At 42.5% G+C, this 23,461-nt stretch overlaps 1 protein-coding gene across 1 annotated transcript in view; it reads left to right on the top strand.

Annotated features, from left to right (window-relative positions):
• The window catches only part of LOC118399940 (serine protease HTRA1A), a 37,916-nt gene extending 24,806 nt beyond the window's left edge, over nucleotides 1-13,110 (top strand). The window contains exons 4-9 of the mRNA XM_035796177.2: nucleotides 5,482-5,676; nucleotides 5,756-5,788; nucleotides 6,022-6,136; nucleotides 10,734-10,791; nucleotides 11,033-11,128; nucleotides 12,483-13,110. Coding sequence (XP_035652070.1) covers nucleotides 5,482-5,676; nucleotides 5,756-5,788; nucleotides 6,022-6,136; nucleotides 10,734-10,791; nucleotides 11,033-11,128; nucleotides 12,483-12,651 — 666 coding nt within the window. The 3' untranslated portion in view covers nucleotides 12,652-13,110. The remainder of the gene's footprint in view (nucleotides 1-5,481; nucleotides 5,677-5,755; nucleotides 5,789-6,021; nucleotides 6,137-10,733; nucleotides 10,792-11,032; nucleotides 11,129-12,482) is intronic.
• The last annotated feature ends 10,351 nt before the right edge of the window (nucleotides 13,111-23,461 follow it).

Below are 23,461 nucleotides of genomic sequence, written 5' to 3'. Positions count from 1 at the left end.
GGCAGGTGATGCGAAGCCATAGCAAGTGAGTTTTTTTCAATAACAATTTAGGATCAATAACATGAAAGGCTGCACTGAAATCTAACAATACAGCTCCAACTATCATCTTAATATCCATTTATTTTAATCATCTGTCATCTGAGTCAGTGCAGTACAAGTTGAATACCCTTCTCTGTAGGCATGCTGAAAGTCAGTAGTTAACTTGTTCCCTGAAAAAATATTATTCTATTTGGTCAAACAATCCTCTCCATCAGTTTACTAAGAACAGGCAGAAAACTGACTGGTCGGCTGTTAGAGCCAGCAAAGGGTGCTTTACTATTTTTAGGCAGTGAATTACTTTCGCTTCCTTCCACGCCTGTGGGCACCCACACTTCCTTTAGGCTTTGGTTAAAGATATAGCAAATAGGATTGGCACATACAGTCTGCTACCATTCTCAATAGTTTCCCATACCTGGTGGCTTATCATTATTGATGGATAACAATACTTTTTCCACCTCTCCCACGCTAACTTGACCAAATTCAAAACAGCCATCTTTCTCTTTCATTATTAGATATTTGATTTTAAAAATTATATGATCGTTCACTGTTCAATGTTGTCATTTCACTTCTGAGTTTTTCCACTTTACGAGTGAAATAATCGTTAAAATGATTGGCAATATCGAAAGGTTTGTTATCGATAACCCATTACCTTCAATTGAGATTAATTGGGTTTTAAGGTACTCCAAAGTATTTTTTCCATTGTGTTTTATGTCATTTATCTTTGTTTGGGAATATAATTTCTTATTGTTTTGTTTGGTCACAAAATGGCTCAATTTGTTGAGCCAGCTGTTGAAATCTTTGCCCCAGTTGTCCCTTCTATGCGAGACAGTGTCTACCCAGTTCCATGGGGGACAACACATCCCTAATGCTACTGATACAGGGGGTAGGGGAGGGTGTTTGTGAGGGAAAGAGTCAAATAGAGACGGAGAGAGTCAGTGAAAGAGAAATTAGAGGATGAGAGAGGGAGGGAGATAATTAGAAGGGAAAATAAAGGGAAAGTTGGAATTTTGTCCTCAGTGCTTCAGGTCTATACTCTTAAGTATTCATCTCTTTCCATCTTTTCCTCACTCTCCCTCCTTCTCTGTATCTCTCTTGCTTCAATTGGGAGTCATTATGAGTAGGGGTTACTATTGTCAAACTTTGTAGTGCATATAAGCCCACTGAGAAAGAATCAATCACACATGTGAGCTTTGAAAATGTATTTTTTTGGATGTAGAATATCCTTTCTTCCCCCTCGGTGCTCCATGAGAAGCAGAGTTTATTGGTGGCTGGGTTGGTCCGTTCCTGGGTTGTGGTGTGGTGTGGTGTACCCCCGTCTCTGGGGAAGACAGTCTGTCTGCAGCAGCTGGGACTTCAGAGGATGGGAAGGGAAAAAGTGCTACACTCCTTTCTGACAGAAAGAGAGTGGGATAGGAAGAGAGGGAAACAGTTCCATATGTCTGGAAAGCTAAGTGTGCTAATAGGCTAATGAGTTCTCTGTGTGATGTAGCGCTGGGAAGATATTGAAAGAGGTCATCATGTAGGGGAAGGAGCAGCTTGTTAACCCTATCAACTCACTGCCTAATTTGTCTCTCATACACAATAGTTCACTGACGATGTCCTCAATTTGGCAGTGCCAATAAAAACTGAGGAAGTCATGTCGACAGACTGATTGCGGTTAAACATACCTAGCCAATAGAGGACAACACATCATCATCACTAAATGCATTAGCTCTTATTGGTTTAGGAGTCATCCAGGACATGCTCTGCTCCTCATCTTGTGGAAAAAGTGGTGTTCTTCTAGAAAGAAGCAGAGGGTAAATGAATCACATCCTCGTCTCATCCTCCATTTCACTCGCTCTCCCACAATCGTTCTCATCCATTTGGATGCAGTGTGTGCGGACGAGGGCCAAGGAAAGCCGACTGGCCTTGCTCTTCTATTCCATGCAGCAGACTTGGCCTAGTTTGTAGGTGGTTGTTTTCCAAGCCAGCGATGCAGGGAAGAGAGACCCAAACATCCCAACCGCATCTCGTCAGGTCTGCATGGCCCAGAGATCAAAAGTGTGTGGCGTCTAGCCGCCGTCAGTGAGATGTCATCCAGGGTGTCTGGAAACCTGAAGGAAACACAGAGGGAGCTTTTGACCACGTGTTGGCTGGGATATTTACAACAATGTGCGCATATTGTTTTTCTGTCCGATATCAGTGAAGGTCAGGTTAGCCAGTATGGTTGAAAGGTGTTTATATTAACTAGCCTATGCTATTAAATATTGTTCAGATGGCTAGCAATCAGTGAGGGAAGGGACATTTCTTTTTCTTATAACATAGATTTTCCCCAGCCCCTGGGATATAGTTGGGTGCGCGCGTAACTCTTTCCCTGAAACTAGCTGTTATGTTGAGCTCACACACATCCATTTCCTGCCACCCCTCAGCCAATGCCGATCCCCAGAGCTGATGGTTCTACAGGTGTGAGCATGTTGGATCACACTCCTCTTTATTCATTGTGGCACAACCCTTGGGCTAAAAGTTCACGTGTAGCCAAAGTACTGTACACCCACCAACAGTCACACCACTTGCTAGTCCTCCCCATGATACCTACAGTATGATCTCTGCATGGTAGCACAGTGCTACAAAGATAACATAATACCCACTGCCTTGATTTGCCCTATAGGAAGAACATAGTAGTGACCACAGTAAAGACCGCAGAAGTTGTAATAGGTTTAATCACCAAACAAAGGGTGTATGTATTTCACTAGCATGTCTCTTTGAACTAACGGGTGCCAGCTGTGTTGGTGTCAGTTTACAGTTGTGAATTTGTTGGGTTAAGTCAAATTAACCCGTTTTCATATATTTACGTGCGCCTTTTAAACTATTAGCGACAGTCCATCACAGCATGAAGCTTGACAAAACAAGTTTGCACCTAGGCTCAAGTCATAAAATAGGAGTTAATGTAGTAGGTTTTAAAAGCGATTCCAAACTGCCAAAGCTGTAATATGAAACAAAGGCTCGTCTATGGCAACAAAGGAGGCATTTTCCCTGTCGGTCCTGCCACCCCCTGCCATAGCAGACACTCTAGATGTACTATACAATTTTCTAGAGATGGTTGAGATGATGAATATATGAATATCTGGAATGATACCACCACTTCTAGGTGCCCCTGTCATGCAATAATTTTTCTGGATGGCTTCTAGTAAATACAGGCTTTTCTGTTGAAGTATACTGTCTCTGTCACTATCTCAGCCTCTATTCAAATCTGAAATTGTGCCATTCTCAGTTATGTATGAAGCAATCGAGAGCCTGGAAAACATTCATTGTTTAAGAATAGAGTGGTTGAAATTTCAATTAAAAAGTTTTAACTTGAGACTGAGGACCAGGTATTAGTGGCTTTAACTGAAAGCATCTCGCATGATGTCGGGGGACGGCCAATGCAGGAGAGGGTTTCCTGCTCCTCGTCTTCTACCTTCAACCACCTCTTCTTAAGGTGTAAAAACTGTTGGTAGATAAATCCGGCAAGATCTAGGACCATGAAGAAGAAAAAAAACTGTATGTGCAGTTGGCTTCTGCGCCCTCTCACCCGCTAGTGACTGAATGCTGATATACTTGGTTCTGACTCACTACAGGCTGTCCGGCAAGAACAGTACGGAAGCTTCTCACAGTCCAGGACTTTTATTATCTTCATCACCGCACACTGTAGTGTGGTAAATGTTGGGGATTGTTAAGGCATTAAGACCAGCCCATGGTTCAAAATAACCTAGTGAGTCACTTATGGTCAAGTGAAGGCCAGAACCACCAAAAATTACATATACAGTATACGACACGGAATCCACAAGGATTGTAGCTGCAAGTGGTTAGTAGGTGATAGCTAGACTAACAGTCATCACACATGAAGAGTCACTGCATTTGATGTTTCCTTTGTGCCTATTCACACACAGACACTCCCACCCTCAAAGGGCTCATATCAGCTAGTCTAGGCATTCACAGTTCATGAGTGAATGTGTGTAAGCATGACTGTACCGCCCTCAAGACAGTGGCAGCATTGTGTGTAAGCAGATGGATATGTGCAGGTGTGTGTCAAGATGTGTTTTCATCATTCACTAGGCCGAGACATTTCAATAAGCACCAGTCGATTGTATAACAATCACGCTGTTATTACCACTATCACCACAGCAAGCGGCTGGCAGACAACCAGTCCTGACGGTCTCAGTAACTAAGACTCACCTGACCTCGTCTTGCCACCGTGTGCCTTTTCTATCTGGTTATCCCCTCACCCTGGTCAGGTCGGGGTAGGGGCGGTGTGTGTGTGTATTTCCTCACATGGATAACAAAACAAAGAAAATTCAGACAAGTGGGGACATTTCGCCGGTCCCCACAAGGAAAAATGCTATTTTAGGCTTAGGGGTTAGGTTTAGGGTTACAATTAGGGTAAGGGTTCGATTTATGGTTCGGTTTAGTGTGTGTGTGTGTATGTGTGTGAGTGAGTGTGAGGAGTCACAGACTGAATAGCAGTTCAGACTGCTATTCCGGTGTCATGTCTGGATGAAGGGAATGAGAGGGGGGAGGAAGAGAAGGTGGGATTGGGGGATGTGAAAAGTTCCCCTCAGTTACGCACTCATCTTCTCACTGTCATCTTCTATTAATTCTTACGCTACAACATCGAGTTCCCGCAAGCTAAAATGGCGTCTTATAATTTACAGCAATTTTTATGGATGAATACTATTTGTAGGCCTATACAGCTATTGTAGGCAACATTCAGCAGTAAAAAGTGACTCTAATGTTGTGTAGGGATGCCAATCAACATGTGTATACACTATATTGGAAAGTGGAATGTAGCGTTATCATATTTCATGATGGCAATATGAATACACCTGGGTAGTTGACGACAGGGCGTGTTTTGGTGTTTGCATACAGAGACTTTTGGCTGTGTAGATCTTTGGCTTGTTGGCCAGTCAGTCTCAGTTACCTTAGCTTCCCACACGGTGAATCTATTTATAACCCAGGGTAAACAAAATGGATACAAGGAACACATGGGAAAGGTCTCAAGATGGTGCTGTTGTCAGGGAATTCATGGTGGGCACTATTGGCTCAACGTGATGCAGTGACGCTTTGGCTAGGACCATTCACTCATTGACTATGACTGGACGGAATGGAAATTATTTCATGCAGAGAGAAGCTGTGGCTGGATAAATATACCCTCTGTCTGTCTGTCTGGGCATTGTCTCTGGCTTGTCATGGTTGCCTAGCCATGGAGTCTGTGGTCCCTGAGTTTAACATAAATGGATTTGTACTGTTTCATGAGGTACCGGCCAGTAGTCACTTATAAAATAGATGCACTGTTGAGGGGGTGGACTGACCATAGAGTGAGAAGAATTGGAAGGGTCTATGGAATTGTGCTTGAAGGACTTTAGCTTCACTGTAAATATTAATGCTGTAAATAAATATGCCCTCCCTAACTTGTCCCCCCTACAGATCAAGCTTCCTGTGCTGATGTTGGGGCTTTCGTCAGACCTGAGGCCTGGGGAGTTTGTGGTGGCCATCGGAAGCCCCTTCTCACTCCAGAACACAGTTACCACAGGAATAGTCAGCACAACCCAACGAGGGGGCAAGGAGTTGGGCCTACGCAACTCTGAAATGGAATACATTCAGACAGACGCTATTATCAATGTGAGTCTGTGAACACATGCACACACATCCCAAAGGATTGTGAACTGAGAACTGAAGTGATGTCCTTTTTTGTTGACAGTATGGTAATTCAGGAGGCCCTCTGGTGAATCTGGTGAGAATACTCTTTGTTTATTGACAGTTAAACAGTAGTTCTACATGTCTAATAGAAGGCAGACACTGTGTCTGCATGATGGCACATTCTAGTTTGAAACTGCAAATGCAAATGTGTGATTGTGTTAGTGTTATTAGTGTGTCACTGTGTGGTTTTCAGACACTATATTGACTATTGTATATTGTTGTTGGATGATTGTATTATTGACTTCATTATTGACGGTGTTATTGTAGGATGGTGAAGTGATCGGGATCAACACTCTGAAAGTGACAGCTGGTATTTCTTTCGCCATTCCCTCCGATAAGATCAGAGAGTTCCTGACTGAATCCTACGACAGACAGTCCCGAGGTAGGACGTTGAATCCCTATAATCATCCTGGGTGTAACATCTAAATATGTCCCCCTAGTGTATGGTCCTGTTTACACGGAACCTAAACCGGCTGCGCTTGAGCCATCGTGCGCTATCGTGCATAAATGTATTTTGTCGCCCTACACCAAACGCAATCACGACACACAGGTTAAAATATCAAAACAAACTCAACCAACGACATGAATTTGGGGACAGGTCGAAAAGCATTAAATATGTATGGCAATTTAGCTAGTTAGCTTGCACTTTCTAGCTAATTTGTCCTATTTAGCTAGCTTGTTGTTGCTAGCTAATTTGTCCTATTTAGCTAGCTTGTTGTTGCTAGCTAATTTGTCCTGGAATATAAACATTGAGTTGTTATTTTACCTGAAATGCACAAGGTCCTCTACTCTGACAATTAATCCACACAGAAAATGGCCAACCAAATAGTTTAGTCATCTCTCCTCCTTCCAGGCTTTTTCCTCTTTGAATTTATATGGTGATTGGCATCTACACAGTATTTCCACGACAACCTGCAAAACATTTAGTCTTTCAATCACCCACATGGGTATAACCAATGAGGAGATGGCACATGGGTACCTGCTTCTATAAACCAATGAGGAGATGGGAGAGGCAGGACTTGCAGCGCGATCTGCGTCAGAAATAGAAAGGAGTTATATTTTAGCCCTGGGCATCGCAGGCGCTCGTTGTCGCGCGCGAGCAGTGTGGGTGCAATAATTGAATAACATGGAATTCTACATTTATTTTGCGACGCTCGCGCACGCGACGTGTCCGTTCTGGTCAGCATGTTAGCCATGTTTTGAGGATAACCATAAACACTTTTACAGACATTTTGATTCAGACCCCATTATAACTAAGCATATTCCATGGCTCACATCAACACCATCATCCCAGACACCCTGGACCCAATCCATTTTGTAAAGAAAGATACACAGATCACCAATCTCTATTGCACTCTTACACCAGGGGCATTTCTTGGATTTGAAGACATTCGGGCCCAAAGCCAGTAGGGTCGTCCAGGGGCATTTTCCCCTGGCCCCCAAAGAAGAATTTCAACAGCTAAATGCTTGAATTTGGCTCATTGTGACACGAACACAGAGATTAGAACATTTAGAGCTTAGGAAATGTTCAGGTAAATTCTACCTTCCTACCTGCCACAGCAGACACTGCCAGTACTCAATTACAGTTGCTACTGTGGGGGTCTCTACTCTGGAACACATACATCTACAGTGTATTGCCAAAAACCACTCAACAACTTCAAACACAAACTGAGAGGGACACACACAAACTGTGTCGTAATTAGAATCCATAGAGCAGCTTTAAGTGATACTGTCTACTGTGTGCTCACCCCTCCTCTGCCTCTCTACATCACTTTCTTTACATCACTTTTTTTCTTGTCTGCCTCATCAGAAAGGTCTCAAGGTAGAGGTGCAGCATGTCATTAGTTAGTTTTAAAGGGTGACTGCATTATAGATTTTGTTTATTAAGAAATGCTAGCATCCATGACTGAATTCAAATGTGAGTTGGTTTGATGTGGGTGTCTCCTGTGTGTGTTCGCTGGTGGGGGAAGAGTTAGCCAAATTATTTAGCCAATTAGCTTCAGCTGGCTGGTGTACAACCCTTTTCTCATTTCCATATTTATGTATGCATTTCTGAAATGTATAGATGGTTTGAGGTTTTTAAGTAATTAATATTTGGAGATATTGGAATTTTAACATGTTGTCCCATTACATTTTGTAATTAACCGATTGTCCCTAACAAGCCCCATAGGGATATTCAAAGTCAACCCAACTTTACCACAGGATTTAAGATCATGCCGCGTGCAGCTGCACTCCGAATTGATGATTACTTGTGTGCTGCCTACTTGTGTGCTGTGGGCATGTAGGAGGGATTGAAACAAACACATCCATAATTTATGAAGTCACGACCTCAAGTCTCACAAAACTCTGTTTTGGATGAGACTGACTTTATTCCAAAAATTATCCTATTTACTGTTTTTAGTCAATTTTGACAGTACAATACATGTTTCTGACTCATATCAATGCCACATAAGCTGTTTTATAAATGAGAAGTTGGTTTATAGGGGCAGTTGTCTTTAAAGTTACTAATGGGCAGTTTTTTTTTACAAATAGTTACTTAGCCTATATGGAAATAACAGACATGAGCCAAGCATGTTTACCTTTAGAATGGAATAGGTTATAAGACCTCTGTGATTCATTTAATTGAGTCAGTTCTACCAACTCAACATTGCTCATTTTCAACAGGGGTAGCCTTCCCTGCAGTCGAATAACCAAAGTGCCCTCTAGTGGCCTCATGAGTGGGATTTTATTAATATTTTTCATAATTTCATAATTAATGAACATATTTTTTTGTAACGGCCCAAAATCCGGTGTTTCTATGTCAAATGGTTTTGTTATATTTCATTCTTCTGCTATGTGTATAACGTGTAATATTAGGATGCAAACTCAAAATTGAATACCTTTCAATTCTATCTGACATGGTACAGGTGTCTTCTTTTTTGAAGCCCATAACCATGTATGTGAGGTATATACTTTTGTTTCAAAGTAGATTAGTTTAAGACTACCAAGAAACACTCTGTGCGACCCTGATTTAGCCCATTGCAATAAAAGGTTAAATATAATGTTGTAGTAAAGTTGAGCTTCAGTCCACAGATACTGTATGTGCTTCAGTCAGAAAAATGTCTTCGGTCTCAGCTAGCTAACCAGTCAGTAGCTACCGTAGTGGCTAGCCATCCAAGCTAGCTACAGATACGAAACCCATTAAATACACTCGCAGTAAATAAACACTTGTCCCAATACGACTTATATCAACATTCTTTGCTTGCCCATTCACTAAATATACTGTTAAATAACTCTGAATGACACCCAATAGCTTTAGGATGCTGAGCGCTAAGGCTAGCTTATTAGCATTTGCCAGCCCTTACACTAAAGGAGACTAGCTAGTTAGCTACCACCAACCCTGCACAAACATGTGGCTAAATCTGCTGCTGCTTAGCTGCAGTTTGACTGTTCAGTCCGCTCCACCTCATTCACTGCTGATTTCAACCGGCTCACTTTTTTTGCCTCTCTTTCGGAAGAAGTTCAAAATATCCATATTCGCTCTGTGCTATGCTGAAAACTCTGGCTGAGTGACATGCGTTTTGCTGAGTGATGACATTGACATCTAACCAGTGCTGGTTAAGGGGTCAAGGGACATGAGCAGTCCACTGTCTTGTGAAATCTTGACCAATCACAGCAGGCACTGTGACACAAAAGGCTTATTGCAGAGCCTTCTACTGCCTAGTGCAGTATATTGTATTGTTTATTTTTGTCATAAAAAATTGCCAGTATACTGCATCTCACAAGTGATGTGTAGTTATAGGAAACTCAGACTGAAATGTGAAAAACATTTTGTGAAAAATATGTTTTTTTGGACCAAAAACATCTGGGGCTGAAGCCCCAGCAGTCCAGGCCTAATGACGACACTGCTCCACACAGCCCTTTCTCACTTGGACAAAAGGAACACCGATGTGCGAATGCTGTTCATTGATTACAGCTCTAGTTTTCAACATCATAGTGCCCACCTAGCTCATCACTAAGGACCCTGGGACTGAATGCCTCCCTCTGCAACTGGATCCTGGAGTTTCTGACAGGACGCTACCAGGTGGTAAGGGTAGGCAGCAACACATCTGCCGTGCTGACCCTCAACACGGGGGCCCCTCAGGGGTGCATGCATAGTCCCTCCTGTACTCCTTTTTCACCCACGCAGTCGTGGGTGGCCACGCCAACACCATCATTAAGTTTGCAGACGACACGACGTTGGTACAGTAGGCATGATCACCAACAACGATGAGACAGCCTATAGGGAGGTATGGCAACTGCTTGTACATTACTGGGGCCGAGCTCCCTGCCACCCAGGACCTATATATACCAGGCGGTGTCAGAGGAAGGCCCTAAAAATGTTCAGACTCCAGCCACCCAAGTCATACTGTTCTCTCTGCTACCGCACGGAAAGTGGTACCGATGCACCATGTCTGGAACCAACAGGGCCTTGAACAGCTTCTACTCCCAAGTCATAAGACTGCTAAATAGTTAGTTAAATAGTTAATCAAATAGCTACATGGACTATCTGCATTGACCTTTTTGCACTAACGTTTTTGACTCATCACATACGCTGCTGCTACTGTTTACTATCTGTCACTTTCTTCCTAGTTATATGTACATGTCTACCTCAATTACCTCATACCCCTGCAAATCGACTCGGTACTGGTACCCCTTGAATATAGCCAAGTTATCATTACGGATTGTGTATCTATTGCTACTTTTAGTATGATGTGTTTTTCTATTCTATTATTTCTCTATTTTCTTTCTCTCTGCATTGTTGGAAAGGGCCCAGAAGTAAACATTTCACTGTTAGTCCACACCTGTTGTTTACAAAGCATGTGACAAATAACATTTGATTTGACCCAGCCTCAGAATCACCCAGATATTCTTCGAGTCAAAAGGAAACCCCTTTTGCATATGATTAAAGAGCTGCCCTCTTCCTGATTTTTTTTCTCCTTCTTATTGTGTTCCCTTAGGAAGAGCTGGGGCAAAGAAGAGATACATTGGTGTGAGGATGATGACACTCACTCCAGCGTAAGTAGATCCTAATATTTGTAATGAAAAGGATGGGACGTTTTCTTTTGTCAACTCCTGATAAATACAATGAAAGACTTGAGACTGTGAAAGTGTGCACTAAACTGGAGAATGTAGTTATCCAAAGCTGTCAAAAATAACATATTTGAACTGGGCCTGGTAAACTGCATTTCATTTGGATACAGACAACTAAGCACTTTTTCTTAATGGGTTACTTAATTTCTTCCCCTTCACTCTCTAGGTTGACCAAGGAGCTAAAGGTGCGGCACAAAGACTTCCCTGATATCACCTCTGGAGCGTACGTCATGGAGGTGATCTCCAAAACGCCAGCCGCAGCGTAAGTGGGGCGGCAGGGTAGCCTAGTGGTTAGAGCGTTGGACTAGTAACCGGAAGGTTGCGAGTTCAAACCCGAGCTGACAAGGTACAAATCTGTCGTTCTGCCCCTGAACAAGCAGTTAACCCACTGTTCCCAGGCCGTCAATGAAAATAAGAATATGTTCTTAACTGACTTGCCTGGTTAAATAAAGTTTCTTTTAAAAAGTACAAACTAACAGGGAAAGAAAGTACAAACACACTCCATCTCACCAGTAATATGAGTTTCTTATGAGTGTGAGGACAAGTTGTCTGACATTTTATGTGCTCAGGGGTATTGTCTTTGGCTCTTTCCACTGTATGTACACGTTTAAAATGTATATAGACCTTCAACGCCCAAAACCCACTTACATTCACACACTCGCTCTCCCATTTTCACGTACAAATGCATACACACAGACACACACAACCGCCCTTAATAAAACATTGCTTGTTCACCCACTCAAAAATCATCCTCCTCCCACATCCTCAGCAGCACATTCAGTGTGATCATCTCTGGTGACCACAGTTCTACCAGAGAAGAGTTGTGGTTGGAGAGACGCTGAGGTCAGCTATTCCATTCATCCCTCAAGTAGCAAGGGGTTTGCTGTGGTTTTCCTGGTCCCTCTCACCCTGCCCTAGTTCTTATATTAGGCCTTCTGTGTCTCATTGGTGGTGTACGTTTTAGTCCTGTTAGCCTGAGTACAATGAGGGGAATGTGGAAGTATTATCAGTGGTGGTGGGAGAGTAGTTGTGTGAAAGTGGAGGCTTTGATATCACTTCTGGGAACCACTCCAGTCTTTGTGTAATTTGGTTTTACTAGATTTCAATTCGGGGTGTGTTTTGTCTGTGGGAGTGTGTTGCGCAAAGCACTTTCCCCTGACTAATTATTGTGGTCCGGATGAAGGATACATATATGTTGTCATTTAGACTCTTATCCAGAGCCACTTACAGGAACAATTAGGGTTAAATGCCTTGCTCAAGGGCACATTGGCCGATTTTTTCTTCTCGCCTAGTCGGCTCAGGGATTCGAACCAGCGACCTTTACGGTTACTGGCCAAACGCTCTTAACCGCTTGGCTACCTGACGCAGATTTCAGTTCATTCCAACACATTTGTCCTACACTACAGATTAAAGCATCAAATAATGTGTGAACTATATTTACCTTCTAACAAGAAATATAAAGGCAACCCGGCCAATGGAATCCATTCCTAGCTGAATGTAGGTGCAATAAAGAGCAATCAATACCTTGAAATAGCAATCTTATTATTATAGCTAACCGTTCTATCAAGCATGTTTGTTGCTGTAGTTCTCATTCTGTTGTGTTCCTCCTCTCTTAGTGGCGGTCTGAAGGAGCATGATGTCATCATCTCCATCAACGGCCAGCGGATTTCCTCTGCAACCGACGTGAGCACCATCATCAAGAAGGATGCCACGCTGCAGGTGGTGGTGCGCCGTAGTAACGAGGATGTCATCATCACCATCGTTCCCATGGAGATCGACCCCTGACCCCCAGCCCCACCCATGAGCTGATGCTCATTAGCATCACCAATGGACCTTATATGGACATGTGTGTTTAATCGCGCCCCAATCTGTGGCCTTTAGTGCTTTGTGGCATCATGCACCTGGACTCCGCCTTGAAAAGGAACGATTGTATAGAGCATCTCAGCAGAGTTGTACTTCCTCATCCATGTCTATTACACTTTTATTATTGTACGCTTCTAGTACTGTTAACTGTTAAACACTAGCTAGTTGACCTGTTTTGACTTGTTTGTTCTGTGTTTTTTTTATACTGACTGATTGTTCAGATGGAGGCCCACCGTGGCAATGTAAAACAATGTAGAGAGCAGCTCTGAGCGAGTTGTGCAATTATTTTTTTCTAAATTCCTATTCTAAGTACTGTAGTTTTATGGTGTATTTGTTGATGACATTTACAGAGAAGAGAATAAAGTCTTAAGTGTTTTATGATGATAGCTTTGATGTTGGAGATGAAAGGATCAATCTGAAGAGCTCACGTATCACAATATTTTCCAGCACTTTTCTCCCCACCTCTCTTTCTGTATCGCTCTCTTTCACTCACACACACACACACACACACACACACACACACACACACACACACACACACACACACACACACACACACACACACACACACACACACACACACACACTGCTCCCTAACTGAGATTAGATTTACAATATTTTCTTTGCATGTGTATGAGTTTAGCCATGACACACATACACACACACACACACACACACACACACACACACACACACACACACTCACAAGGAGGACATAAAAGTGATGTGGGGCTGTTTTATATTTAGTTTTACTGCCCCCATAAGGGTTTGATACTGGCCTGCTGTGGCAGTTGGGCTGACCTCACAGAGAGGATAATGGTCCATACACGTAATCCAGACAAGGTCCTACAGATGAGACACTCACATGAACACACCGTAAATAATACAGACAACATCTTAGTGTCATTATACTCCTTATAGTGTGTTGTAACATATCAAGTATTTTACTTCAGAATCTAGACACATTTCCTATTGATTTATTCAACATTAAAAATATTAATATTAATATCTCAAAAGTAGATTTAGATTTAGTTCATTTTAAGACTTACTGTTTGCAACAATATACTCTACAAGTACATCAAATTCACAGAGTGGGCTCTCTGCTAATTCTGAAGCTCTGATGAATTTTATGAGCACCAATAGAGTGAATGGGAAAATGGATTCAAAGAGACCTCCCTCTGCTGGTGATTTTCAGAATGTGCAATCCTAAAAGAGCACTGTGATTGGTTAATGACCTGTAATGTACATTTCCATGTGTGAAATTGGTAATATAATTAAAAGTACCAGAGAGCCCACTCTGGAAATGTGATGTGTTTGAAGAGTATATTGTTCCAAACAATATGTCAAAAAATAAGACTTGAGAAATTAATATTCATAGTTTTTATGTTGAATAAATGAAGGTGAAAAAAAATTGCCCTATAGTATCCCAAAAATGCTGGAGTTCAGTTGGTGTAAGCCTAGATTCTAACTGATTTCAGTGGATGAATAACATGATCAAGACCACTTAATCACACCTAGAGGAGATAGGGTGAGGTTCAGGGTGAGGTTCAGGATTTTAATCTTCCCAATTTAGTATTCACATGCTCCACATCAGAGTAACATGAAGAGGAGAGCTTATATAACCTGATACATTAGATGTTGTAGTGCATTTTCAAGTACAGTAAAAAGGAAACATGTTAAGCAACTGCTGCCATCTCACGGTTCTATGAAACACTACGTCCTGGTACACAGAATCAAAACACTTCACTTTTTCTGTCTCGGTCACACAGATGTTTCAAAGTGTTGCATTGATAGCCTTCACTCTGCAAAAACATTGTTCTAGTGGGGTTGCTAACTGACCCAGAGACAGTGAAAACATCATGCATATGTCACTCCATGGGTGTAGTCGTGGATTCAGCTGTGAAGGGAAGGGTGTGCCTATGTATGAAGTCTACTAATGCTCTGCCAGGGTTTGTGCCCAAACCATCAGTCATAAGGGTCATGATTCATGAGGGCATTAACTAATTTCTCTACAATCTAGAACCTAAAAGGGTTCTTAGGCTGTCCCCATAGATGCCTTTGAATAACGCTATTTGGTTCCAGGTAGAACCCTTTTGGGTTCCATGCATAGCCCTTTCCACAGAGGGTTCAAGATGGAACCCAAAAGTGTTTCACCTTGAACCAAAAAGTTTCTACCTGGAGCCAAAAAAGGGTTCTCCTATGGGGACAGCCGAAGAACCCTTTTGGAACCCTTTTTTCCAAGAGTGTAAGCTTTGTCTATTAGCCCTGAGGGGTATCCTACGAAGCAGAATTGAGGAGTTAGCGAGGTAACTTTGATCAACTCTGAGTTCAACTCGGGATAACTGATCATATGAAAGTGGCTCACCTTTTAGCCAAGTAAATTTCTATGACAATTAATAAAATAACCTGCTTCAGAACTAACCTGCACCGGGGCAGGCTAACTTTGGGCTAACTCCATTTATCCTGAATGAAGAGTCTGAGCCACGAGTTGAGTACCAATGAAATCAGAAAGCCTCCCTCTCACAAAGATGGTGTCATCATCCCTTTCATGTGATGAAGACGACTGATTAAGTATTTTAGTAGGGGAAATAATCTTGAAAATAATCTTGGACGCAGTTTATGTTCTGTTCAGTTTGAGAAGGAGAGCGTGAAGATAACGACCAGAGGTCAACTTTGATAACGTGCTACTCCTATATTGATTTGTATTAAAAACAATATGTTTTTTTGCCGATGATTTATCATAGTTATTGACCTGACAATAAGCCATATTTGAGTAACTTACATTGTGCTGCTGAAACTTGAAGCAGCAGACATGGCACATTCAATCAGAAATGGACAGCTCATGGTGCTGAAAGTAGGCAAATGCAAGTAGTCATAATTCATTTAAACTGGCTTCATTTTAATTAGACTTACAAACAACAAGAGGGATTTGTGTTGAAGCCTATTTCTTCCTATTTAATAAATGAGAGGTACTGTACATTTACCTGTTCGACAGACTAAATTAGGTTATAGGCTGCTATATCCATAGATTTGTTGGTCAATTCCTCCACCCACCATGCACTCTTTAAATATTTTACCAAGACTCAAATTGAAGGGGTTCTATTTATTAAAGAGCATTTCAAAAAGCACATGCCTACCCCTTATTAGCTTAAGATTTTAGAGAAAATTAAATGGATATGATTATATAAATTTGTCTAGAACAGCGCCTTGGTCCGTATATCTTTAGGCTAGAAAGTAAAATACCCTGGAAAGACGTGACTCCGATGCATATGGGGATATCATTATTTAATTTAGTTGACATTGAGAGGCTGAGCTACAACCTTCTATAGCCGAGGATACAAAAATATGCTTTGCTTGGGAAGTGAACTAATTCTGTCACTATCAATTGATTAAGCTGTTCACATTCTATACAATGACAAACAGATGTTTAAACCGAGACAGCTTTTAGCGAAACACGTGTGACCTTCTCTCATTGGGTTAAGCTATTTAATTATTTGCAAACAGGGACAGTTTCATTACTAACAAGACCTTTGGCATTGGAGAAGTATGATAAGATGTACACATCTCTATCTCTCTAACCATTCTTAGCCTGTAATTTTAGTAACTTGTGTGGTATAATTTTTTCTTGATAGAATTGCATGACATTTTTATAAAGTGCCATTTTTTTCTCTGATCTGCAAATACGATGAGATACTCATGCAATGCTTTTACTTTAAAGGAGATCTTTCCACGCCTACTCTTGTTCACGGTTGTCCCACAACCTTCTGGCCTGCAGTCCTGTATGCTATCAAAATACCTGCCTTGCCATGTAATGCTTACAGGAAGAAAAACATTTCCTAAAACTGCCAGTGTGTGGGTAAAATCACTGGGAAAGCCAAGCCAGAAAAAAAGTCTAACTACAACCTAAACTCAGCAAAAAAGGAAACGTCCCTTCTTCAGGACCCTGTCTTTCAAAGATAATTCATAAAAACCCTATTAACTTCACAGATCTTCATTGTAAAGGGTTTAAACACTGTTTCCCATGCTTGTTCAATGAACCATAAACAATCAATGAACATGCACCTGTGGAACGGTCGTTAAGACACTAACAGCTTACAGACGGTAGGCAATTAGGGTCACAGTTATGAAAACTTAGGACACTAAAGAGGCCTTTCTACTGACTCTGCGTGAACGTGCCTTAGGCATGCTGCAAGGAGGCATGAGGACTGCAGATGTGGCCAGGGCAATAAATTGCAATGTCCTTACTGTGAGACGCCTAAGACAGCGCAACGGGGAGACAGGATGGACAGCTGATCGTGCTTGCAGTGGCACACCACATGTAACACCTGCACAGGATCGGTACATCCAAACATCACACCTGCAGGACAGGTACAGGATGGCAACAACAACTGCCCGAGTTACACCAGGAACGCACAATCCCTCCATCAGTGCTCTGACTGTCCGCAATAGGCTGAGAGAGGCTGGACTGAGGGCTTGTAGGCCTGTTGTAAGGCAGGTCCTCACCAGACATCACCGGCAACAACGTTGCCTATGGGCAGCAACCCACCGTCGCTGGACCAGACACGGTTTTGTCTCGCCAGCGGTCGGATTCACATTTATCGTCAAAGGAATGAGTGTGACACTGAGGCCTGTACACTGGAGCGGGATCGATTTGGAGGTGGAGGGTCGGTCATGGTCTGGGGCGGTGTGTCACCACATCATCGGACTGAGCTTGTTGTCATTGCAGGAAAACTCAAAGCTGTGCATAACAGGGAAGACATCCTCCTCCCTCATGCGGTATTGTTCCTGCAGGCTCATCCTGACATGACCCTCCAGCATGACAATGCCACCAGCCATACTGCCCGTTCTGGGACCTGTTGGATCGTAGGGTGAGGGCTAGGGCCATTCCCCCCAGAAATGTCCGGAAACTTGCAGGTGCCTTGGTGGAAGAGTGGGGTAACATCTTACAGCAAGAGCTGGCAAATCTGGTGCAGTCCATGAGGAGGAGATGCACTGCAGTACTTAATGCAGCTGGTGGCCACACCATATACTGACTGTTACTTTTCATTTTGACCCCACCTTTGTTCAGGGACACATTATTCAATTTCTGTTAGTCACATGTCTGTGGAACTTGTTCAGTTTAAATCTCAGTTGTTGAATCTTATGTTCATACAAATATTTACACATGTTAAGATTGCTGACAATAAAGCCAGTTGACAGTGAGAGGACGTTTCTTTTTTTGCTGAGTTTATGTGTTGTGATAATTGCTTTGTTTGCTCTATAACCTGTTTGTTCACATGCCTTCCAACATTGATACTGTATATTGGCCTAAGGCCGAGACAATAAGGAGACACAGTAGCAGAATATATTCAACCACACTTTTGTTTCATCACAAAACTGGAGAGCAACATCTATTGCGTGTGACCTACAACATGGTCCATCAAGTTAATGTTTAGATTACTAAACAACTAATTTAGAAACCACAAGTCGCAAAGAAAACAGCAGCTGCCTCCTATTACAGCACCATTTCCACTTCTACAAACTACAACATCATCAAATCACCTAGCTGTGCTTAGTCTAATACAATGACAACTAAAATATACTAAAAACGATTGTTAGCTAAATATGATATTGGTGTCCATGGTTTTGATTTGTGTGTGTGTGTGCAAGTAGTAAAAAACATGTTGACTCTTGTCATAGGCTCCCTGTCTAAAATATTTGCTCGCTAGCCTAACTTCCTTTCATGGGCAACGTTAGCGATTAGCCAGCTAGTTAACATTAGCCTTCTACATCTAGCTACATATTGAATTTCTATCCTCTCCATCCAGGGGTAAAATGTGTATGAATTTATGGTTGGATCAGAATGGCCCTTATAATCATGGGCGAAGGGACGGTCAGACAAGCAATATCCACCGTCATAATTCGGGTGAAGCCTGAGCTGGAATCTGAAGCTGGTTAGTTTTAGAGAACCCTTCGTAGATCTAGCATGCTTCTTAGGCTACCCCTCAGCTGTGTTAATATGAGTTAATTGCCTTACATTGGTAAATTGTGTTTCAAACTCAGAGATGGATCTAGATACAAAAATGGCTCAGACCTTCTAGTGTAAAATGGAGCCTTTTAAATGTAGCTACCTAGACTCAGAATTGTTAGTGATGGGGAAACAAAGCTTCCTGAAGCATTGGGGCTTTCCAGCCAATTGTGCCAAAAATAGGTTCATTACTCTATGCTTTGATCAACAGTGTACAGTAGTGACACCTGCTGGTCAAAATCATTTAGAACAGACACATTTTTCAACATAACATCCCACATGCAGTAGCACTTGTGCAGCGTAGCCTTTTTGTCTTCTACCGAAACCAATACCAAACCAATCAGGTTCAACTAAATGAAGCTACGGACGTCATTGATCACGTGCTTCTGATAAAGTGATAAAGGCATCGACACTATGCTTTGAAGTATACTGCTTAGCGATTTCGACGCATGCCTCCGAGCTCCGTATCTAACGTAACATCATTGTCCATGTTTAAATCAGAAATTGTTTCAGTTGATCATATAGACCTTGTTAGCCTGATGTAGGGGCCCAGAGGTCAGAGGTACTGATCCAAATACTTTGCTTTGGAGTTTGAAATAACTTAGGGTCAACCTTCGCTATGTGATGTCATGCACATAGCTGAGCTAAACTGAATTCTAGGGGTTATGAGACCTGTGTTTAAAATTAGTCCCATGGGAATCTCTACCAGTCACAATGAGTCATGTTCCACATGAGCTCCCCTCTGTTTTTGTTATCGTATAGTCATTAACAACCATATATCACTGGGGTGCCAGGACAGAGAAGAGCTTGGACTGGGCAGAGCGGTAGTTGCCCTCCCATAGGTGTGGGAGTGCCAAGAGACCAGAGGTGGCAGAACGGAGTACTCGGGTTGGGGTGTAAAGTTTGAACAGACCCTGAAGGTAAAGAGGGGCAGTTCCTCTTGCTGCTCCATGGGCAAGTACCACGGTCTTGTAGTGGATGCGAGCTTCGACTGGAAGCCAATGGAGTGTGTCGGAAGAGCGGGGTGACATGGGAGAATTTAGGAAGGTTGAACACCAGGCGGGCTGCAGTGTTCTGGATAACTTGCAGGGGTACAGATGTTGTAGAGCATGAACCTGCAGGATCGAGCCACTACTTTGATGGTTTTCAGAGAACAAAAGGGTGTTGTCCAGGGTCACACCAAGGTTCTTTTCGCTCTGGGAGGGTCGAACACCGTGGAGTTGTCAACCATGATAGAGAGGCATTTTGGTCAATCTGTTTGTGGTTTCAGACTGGGTGAAGAAGGTTATATCAATTCGTCAAAGTATCCAGTGGACTTGTGAAGTGGACTTGTGTTTATTTTTTGTGTGTCTGCTGCCCAGAGGGAGAGGGCCAATGCGTTTCGCGACTCGAGATGAGTTTTGTCCTGCTTTGCTCTCGGCAGCAAAGCTAAAAAGAGTGATAACTGGGGTGACCTTGCAGCAGTATGTCAGAGGGAGCATTTGTTTTTGATAGTGAATACCCCCCTAGGCATGCAAAGCTAGAATATAATAGGTAAGGAGTAAGATCTTTTGTGTCAAAACCACAACAATGCAAAATTGTTTCAAATGTGTGCAGATGGAAGGAGTATACGGAGAGATCGAAGTGAAGAACGGCCATGTTGCAATTGTGGTGGGGATCATGACCCAGTGTTCATGGAGTGCTCTCTAAGGGTGAAGGAAGTTAAGGTGGCTAAAGTTAGGGTGGTCAATTGGATCTCCTATGTGGAGGCAATCAAAAGTATTGAGAGAGAAAGTGACACTAGTGTTTAAGAGATGGTTGTGAATGCACCATAGCCCATAGTGAATGTTTGTCAACTAAGAAAACCAGACATGCTGTATGTAAAGAAAGTGGATTTTGTGGCATTCATTGCAACTGTGATAAACTGCAAGGCTCAAGTAAGCATGGAAGTCGAAGAAATTGGACATCATTGTGGCTGCGGCGGGAAAGTATTTGGGGCTTCATGAATTCACAGTGGAAGAGTTGCAAGGGTTATTAGCAACAGAAGATGTGTCCCCATCCCAGGCTCCTAAGTACCCCTCTCCTCCCACCCCCCGAAGTAGTGCACCGAGCTTTTACAAGTCCTGTATTAGCGGACTGATAGAGCATATTGAGTGACTTTCTGGTTGTCAGTATGAGTATTTTTCTCCACATGCTGCAATTGTTGTCTTTTGGGATCTTTTATTTTCATCCCACACAGTAGGAGGCAGCAATACAACTTTTGGATGTAGTCCGCTGTAAAACCCCTACAAAGAAGAAGATGAACGTGTTGGGTCAAGGAAAGGGAGGCTGAAGGAAGCGAGACAGTGGATGGCGGTTGGAAGAGCGTGGTTGTTTAAAATATTAAAGCGTCGCGGTAGCTATTGATAAAGAAGAACATCGACACAAGGCAGCTGCTTTATAAGTGGGATGCACTGGCGAGCGATACATCCCGAGGGGTTTGTGCTGATTGTACGGAGATTGTGACAGCCGATTAAATTGCATCCCTTGAGAAGGCAACAACAAGATGTATTTCAGGAGAAGTACAATATTATAAGGAGACGGAGGAGGAATGGAGGGAAAAAGAGAAGCAGAGAAGGTCTAAGAGAGGGAGGGAGGAAGAGGGCGAGCTTGAGTCGGTTAAAAATTGTGGGGGAAAAGGAGGTGGTTTGTTAAATAAGAATAATAGAAAGTGTAAGCAGAATGAGCTGAAGAAAGCTGGAGAAATGGAAGTGAATGAGGGCAAAGTTTCGGAGGTGGTAGGTGTGGTGAAGTTAGATTGGGTGGGATAAAGATGGGATAAAGATGAGTCTGCGACAAAAAAAAATATTTGACCTTTATTTAACTAGGCAAGTCAGTTAAGAACAAATTCTGATTTACAATGATGGTCTACCCCATCCAATACCTAACACGGACAACACTGGGCCAATGGTGTGCCGCCCTATGGGACTCCCAATCCCAGCCGGTTGTGATTCAGCCTGGAATTGAACCAGGGTCTGTACTGATGCCTCTAGCACTGAGATGCAGTGCCTTAGATTGCTGTGCCACTCGGGAGCCCTAGGAGTGAAGTTTTTGGAAAAAGTGGACCCTTGCCTTTTGACTGATCCATTTGTAGTTTCAGGGTGTGTGAAAACAGAGTTGGGTGCTGTGGAATCGGTGAGGGTAACCAGAAGTAGTCTTGTGATAATTGTTTGTGTTTCTGCTGATCAGAGGGAGCAGCCCCCCCATGTTAACAAGTGGGTGCAAGAGATGTGAATTGTTTTGCTCTCAAGAAAAGGGCGCTATTGAAAGGAGTGATTACTGGGGTAGCGATAAATGTAAAAGTTGACCAGCTGAAGGGGAAGATTCCCGGTGTTTGTGATGCTCGTCGTTTAGTGCGACGCAGACAGGGTGGCACGAGTGGTGAAACAGAAGAGTCGTTGTCTGTTCTTTTGAGTTTTGAAGTTGAGTGTTTGCCCGACCAAGTGATGTTAGGATATATAAGTTATCATGTACAAGCTTTTGTGCCGAATACACTATGTTGTTACAGGTGTCGAGCTTATGGGCATGTGGCAGCAGTGTGTGGGAGGGCGTTTCCGAGGTGTGAGAAGTGTGCAGAAGGGCATGAGACAAAGGAATGTGTAGCATTGGGGAAAGTATTGGTATGTGTTCATTGTAAAGGTACCCATGGGGCTGGGGATCAGAAATGTCCCGTGCGAGAGAGGCAGGTTGAGGTTTCCAGGGTTGGAGTAGTATGGAAGTTGTCATCGCTGAGGCAGTGAAGAGGAAAATTGGTCAAGGCGGAGGGATCCTGTGAGGAGTGGTGTGAGTAGTAGATCTATACCAGTACAGAGAGATCAACCAACAAGTGATATACACTACCAGTCAAAAGTTTGGACACACCTACTCATTCAAGGGTTTTTCTTTATTTTTAAAACTATTTTCTACATTGTAGAATAACAGTGAAGACATTAACACCTTGAAATAACATAAATTGAATCACGTAGTAACCAAAAAAGTATTAAACAAAATCAAAATATATTTAAAATGTGAGATTCTTCAAAGTAGCCACCGTTTTCCTTGATTGCAGCTTTGCACACTCTTGGCATTCTCTCAACCAGCTTCATGAGGTAGTCCCCTGGAATGCATTTCAATTAACAGGTGTGCCATGTTAAAAGTTAATTTGTGGAATTTCTTTCCTTTTTAATGCGTTTGAGCCAATCAGTTGTGTTGGGACAAGGTAGGGGTGGTATACAGAAGATAGCCCTATTTGGTAAAAAGCCAAGTCCATATTATGGCAAGAACAGCTCAAATAAGCAAAGAGAAATGACAGTCCATCATTACTTTAAGACATGAAGGTCAGTCAATCTGGAAAATGTCAAGAACTTTGAAGGTTTTTGTGACTGCACTTGAACAAACAATCAAGCGCTATGATGAAACTGTTTCTCATGAGAACCGCCACAGGAAAGGAAAACCCAGAGTTACCTCTGCTGCAGAGAAAAAGTTCATTAGAGTTACAGATACCAGCCTCAGAAATTGCAGCACAAATAAATGCTTCACAGAGTTCAAGTAACAGACACATCTCAACATCAACTGTTCAGAGGAGACTGCGTGAATCAGGTCTTCATTATCGAATGCTGCAAAGAAACCACTACTAAAAAACACCAATAATAAGAAGAGACTTGCTTGGGCCAAAAAACATGAGCAATGGACATTAGACTGGCGGAAATCTGTCCTTTGGTCTGATGA

Source organism: Oncorhynchus keta, chromosome 2, assembly GCF_023373465.1.
Source record: "Oncorhynchus keta strain PuntledgeMale-10-30-2019 chromosome 2, Oket_V2, whole genome shotgun sequence".
In the NCBI taxonomy this organism is placed as follows: Eukaryota; Metazoa; Chordata; class Actinopteri; order Salmoniformes; family Salmonidae; genus Oncorhynchus; species Oncorhynchus keta.
This window is presented reverse-complemented; position numbering and strand designations above follow the sequence as displayed.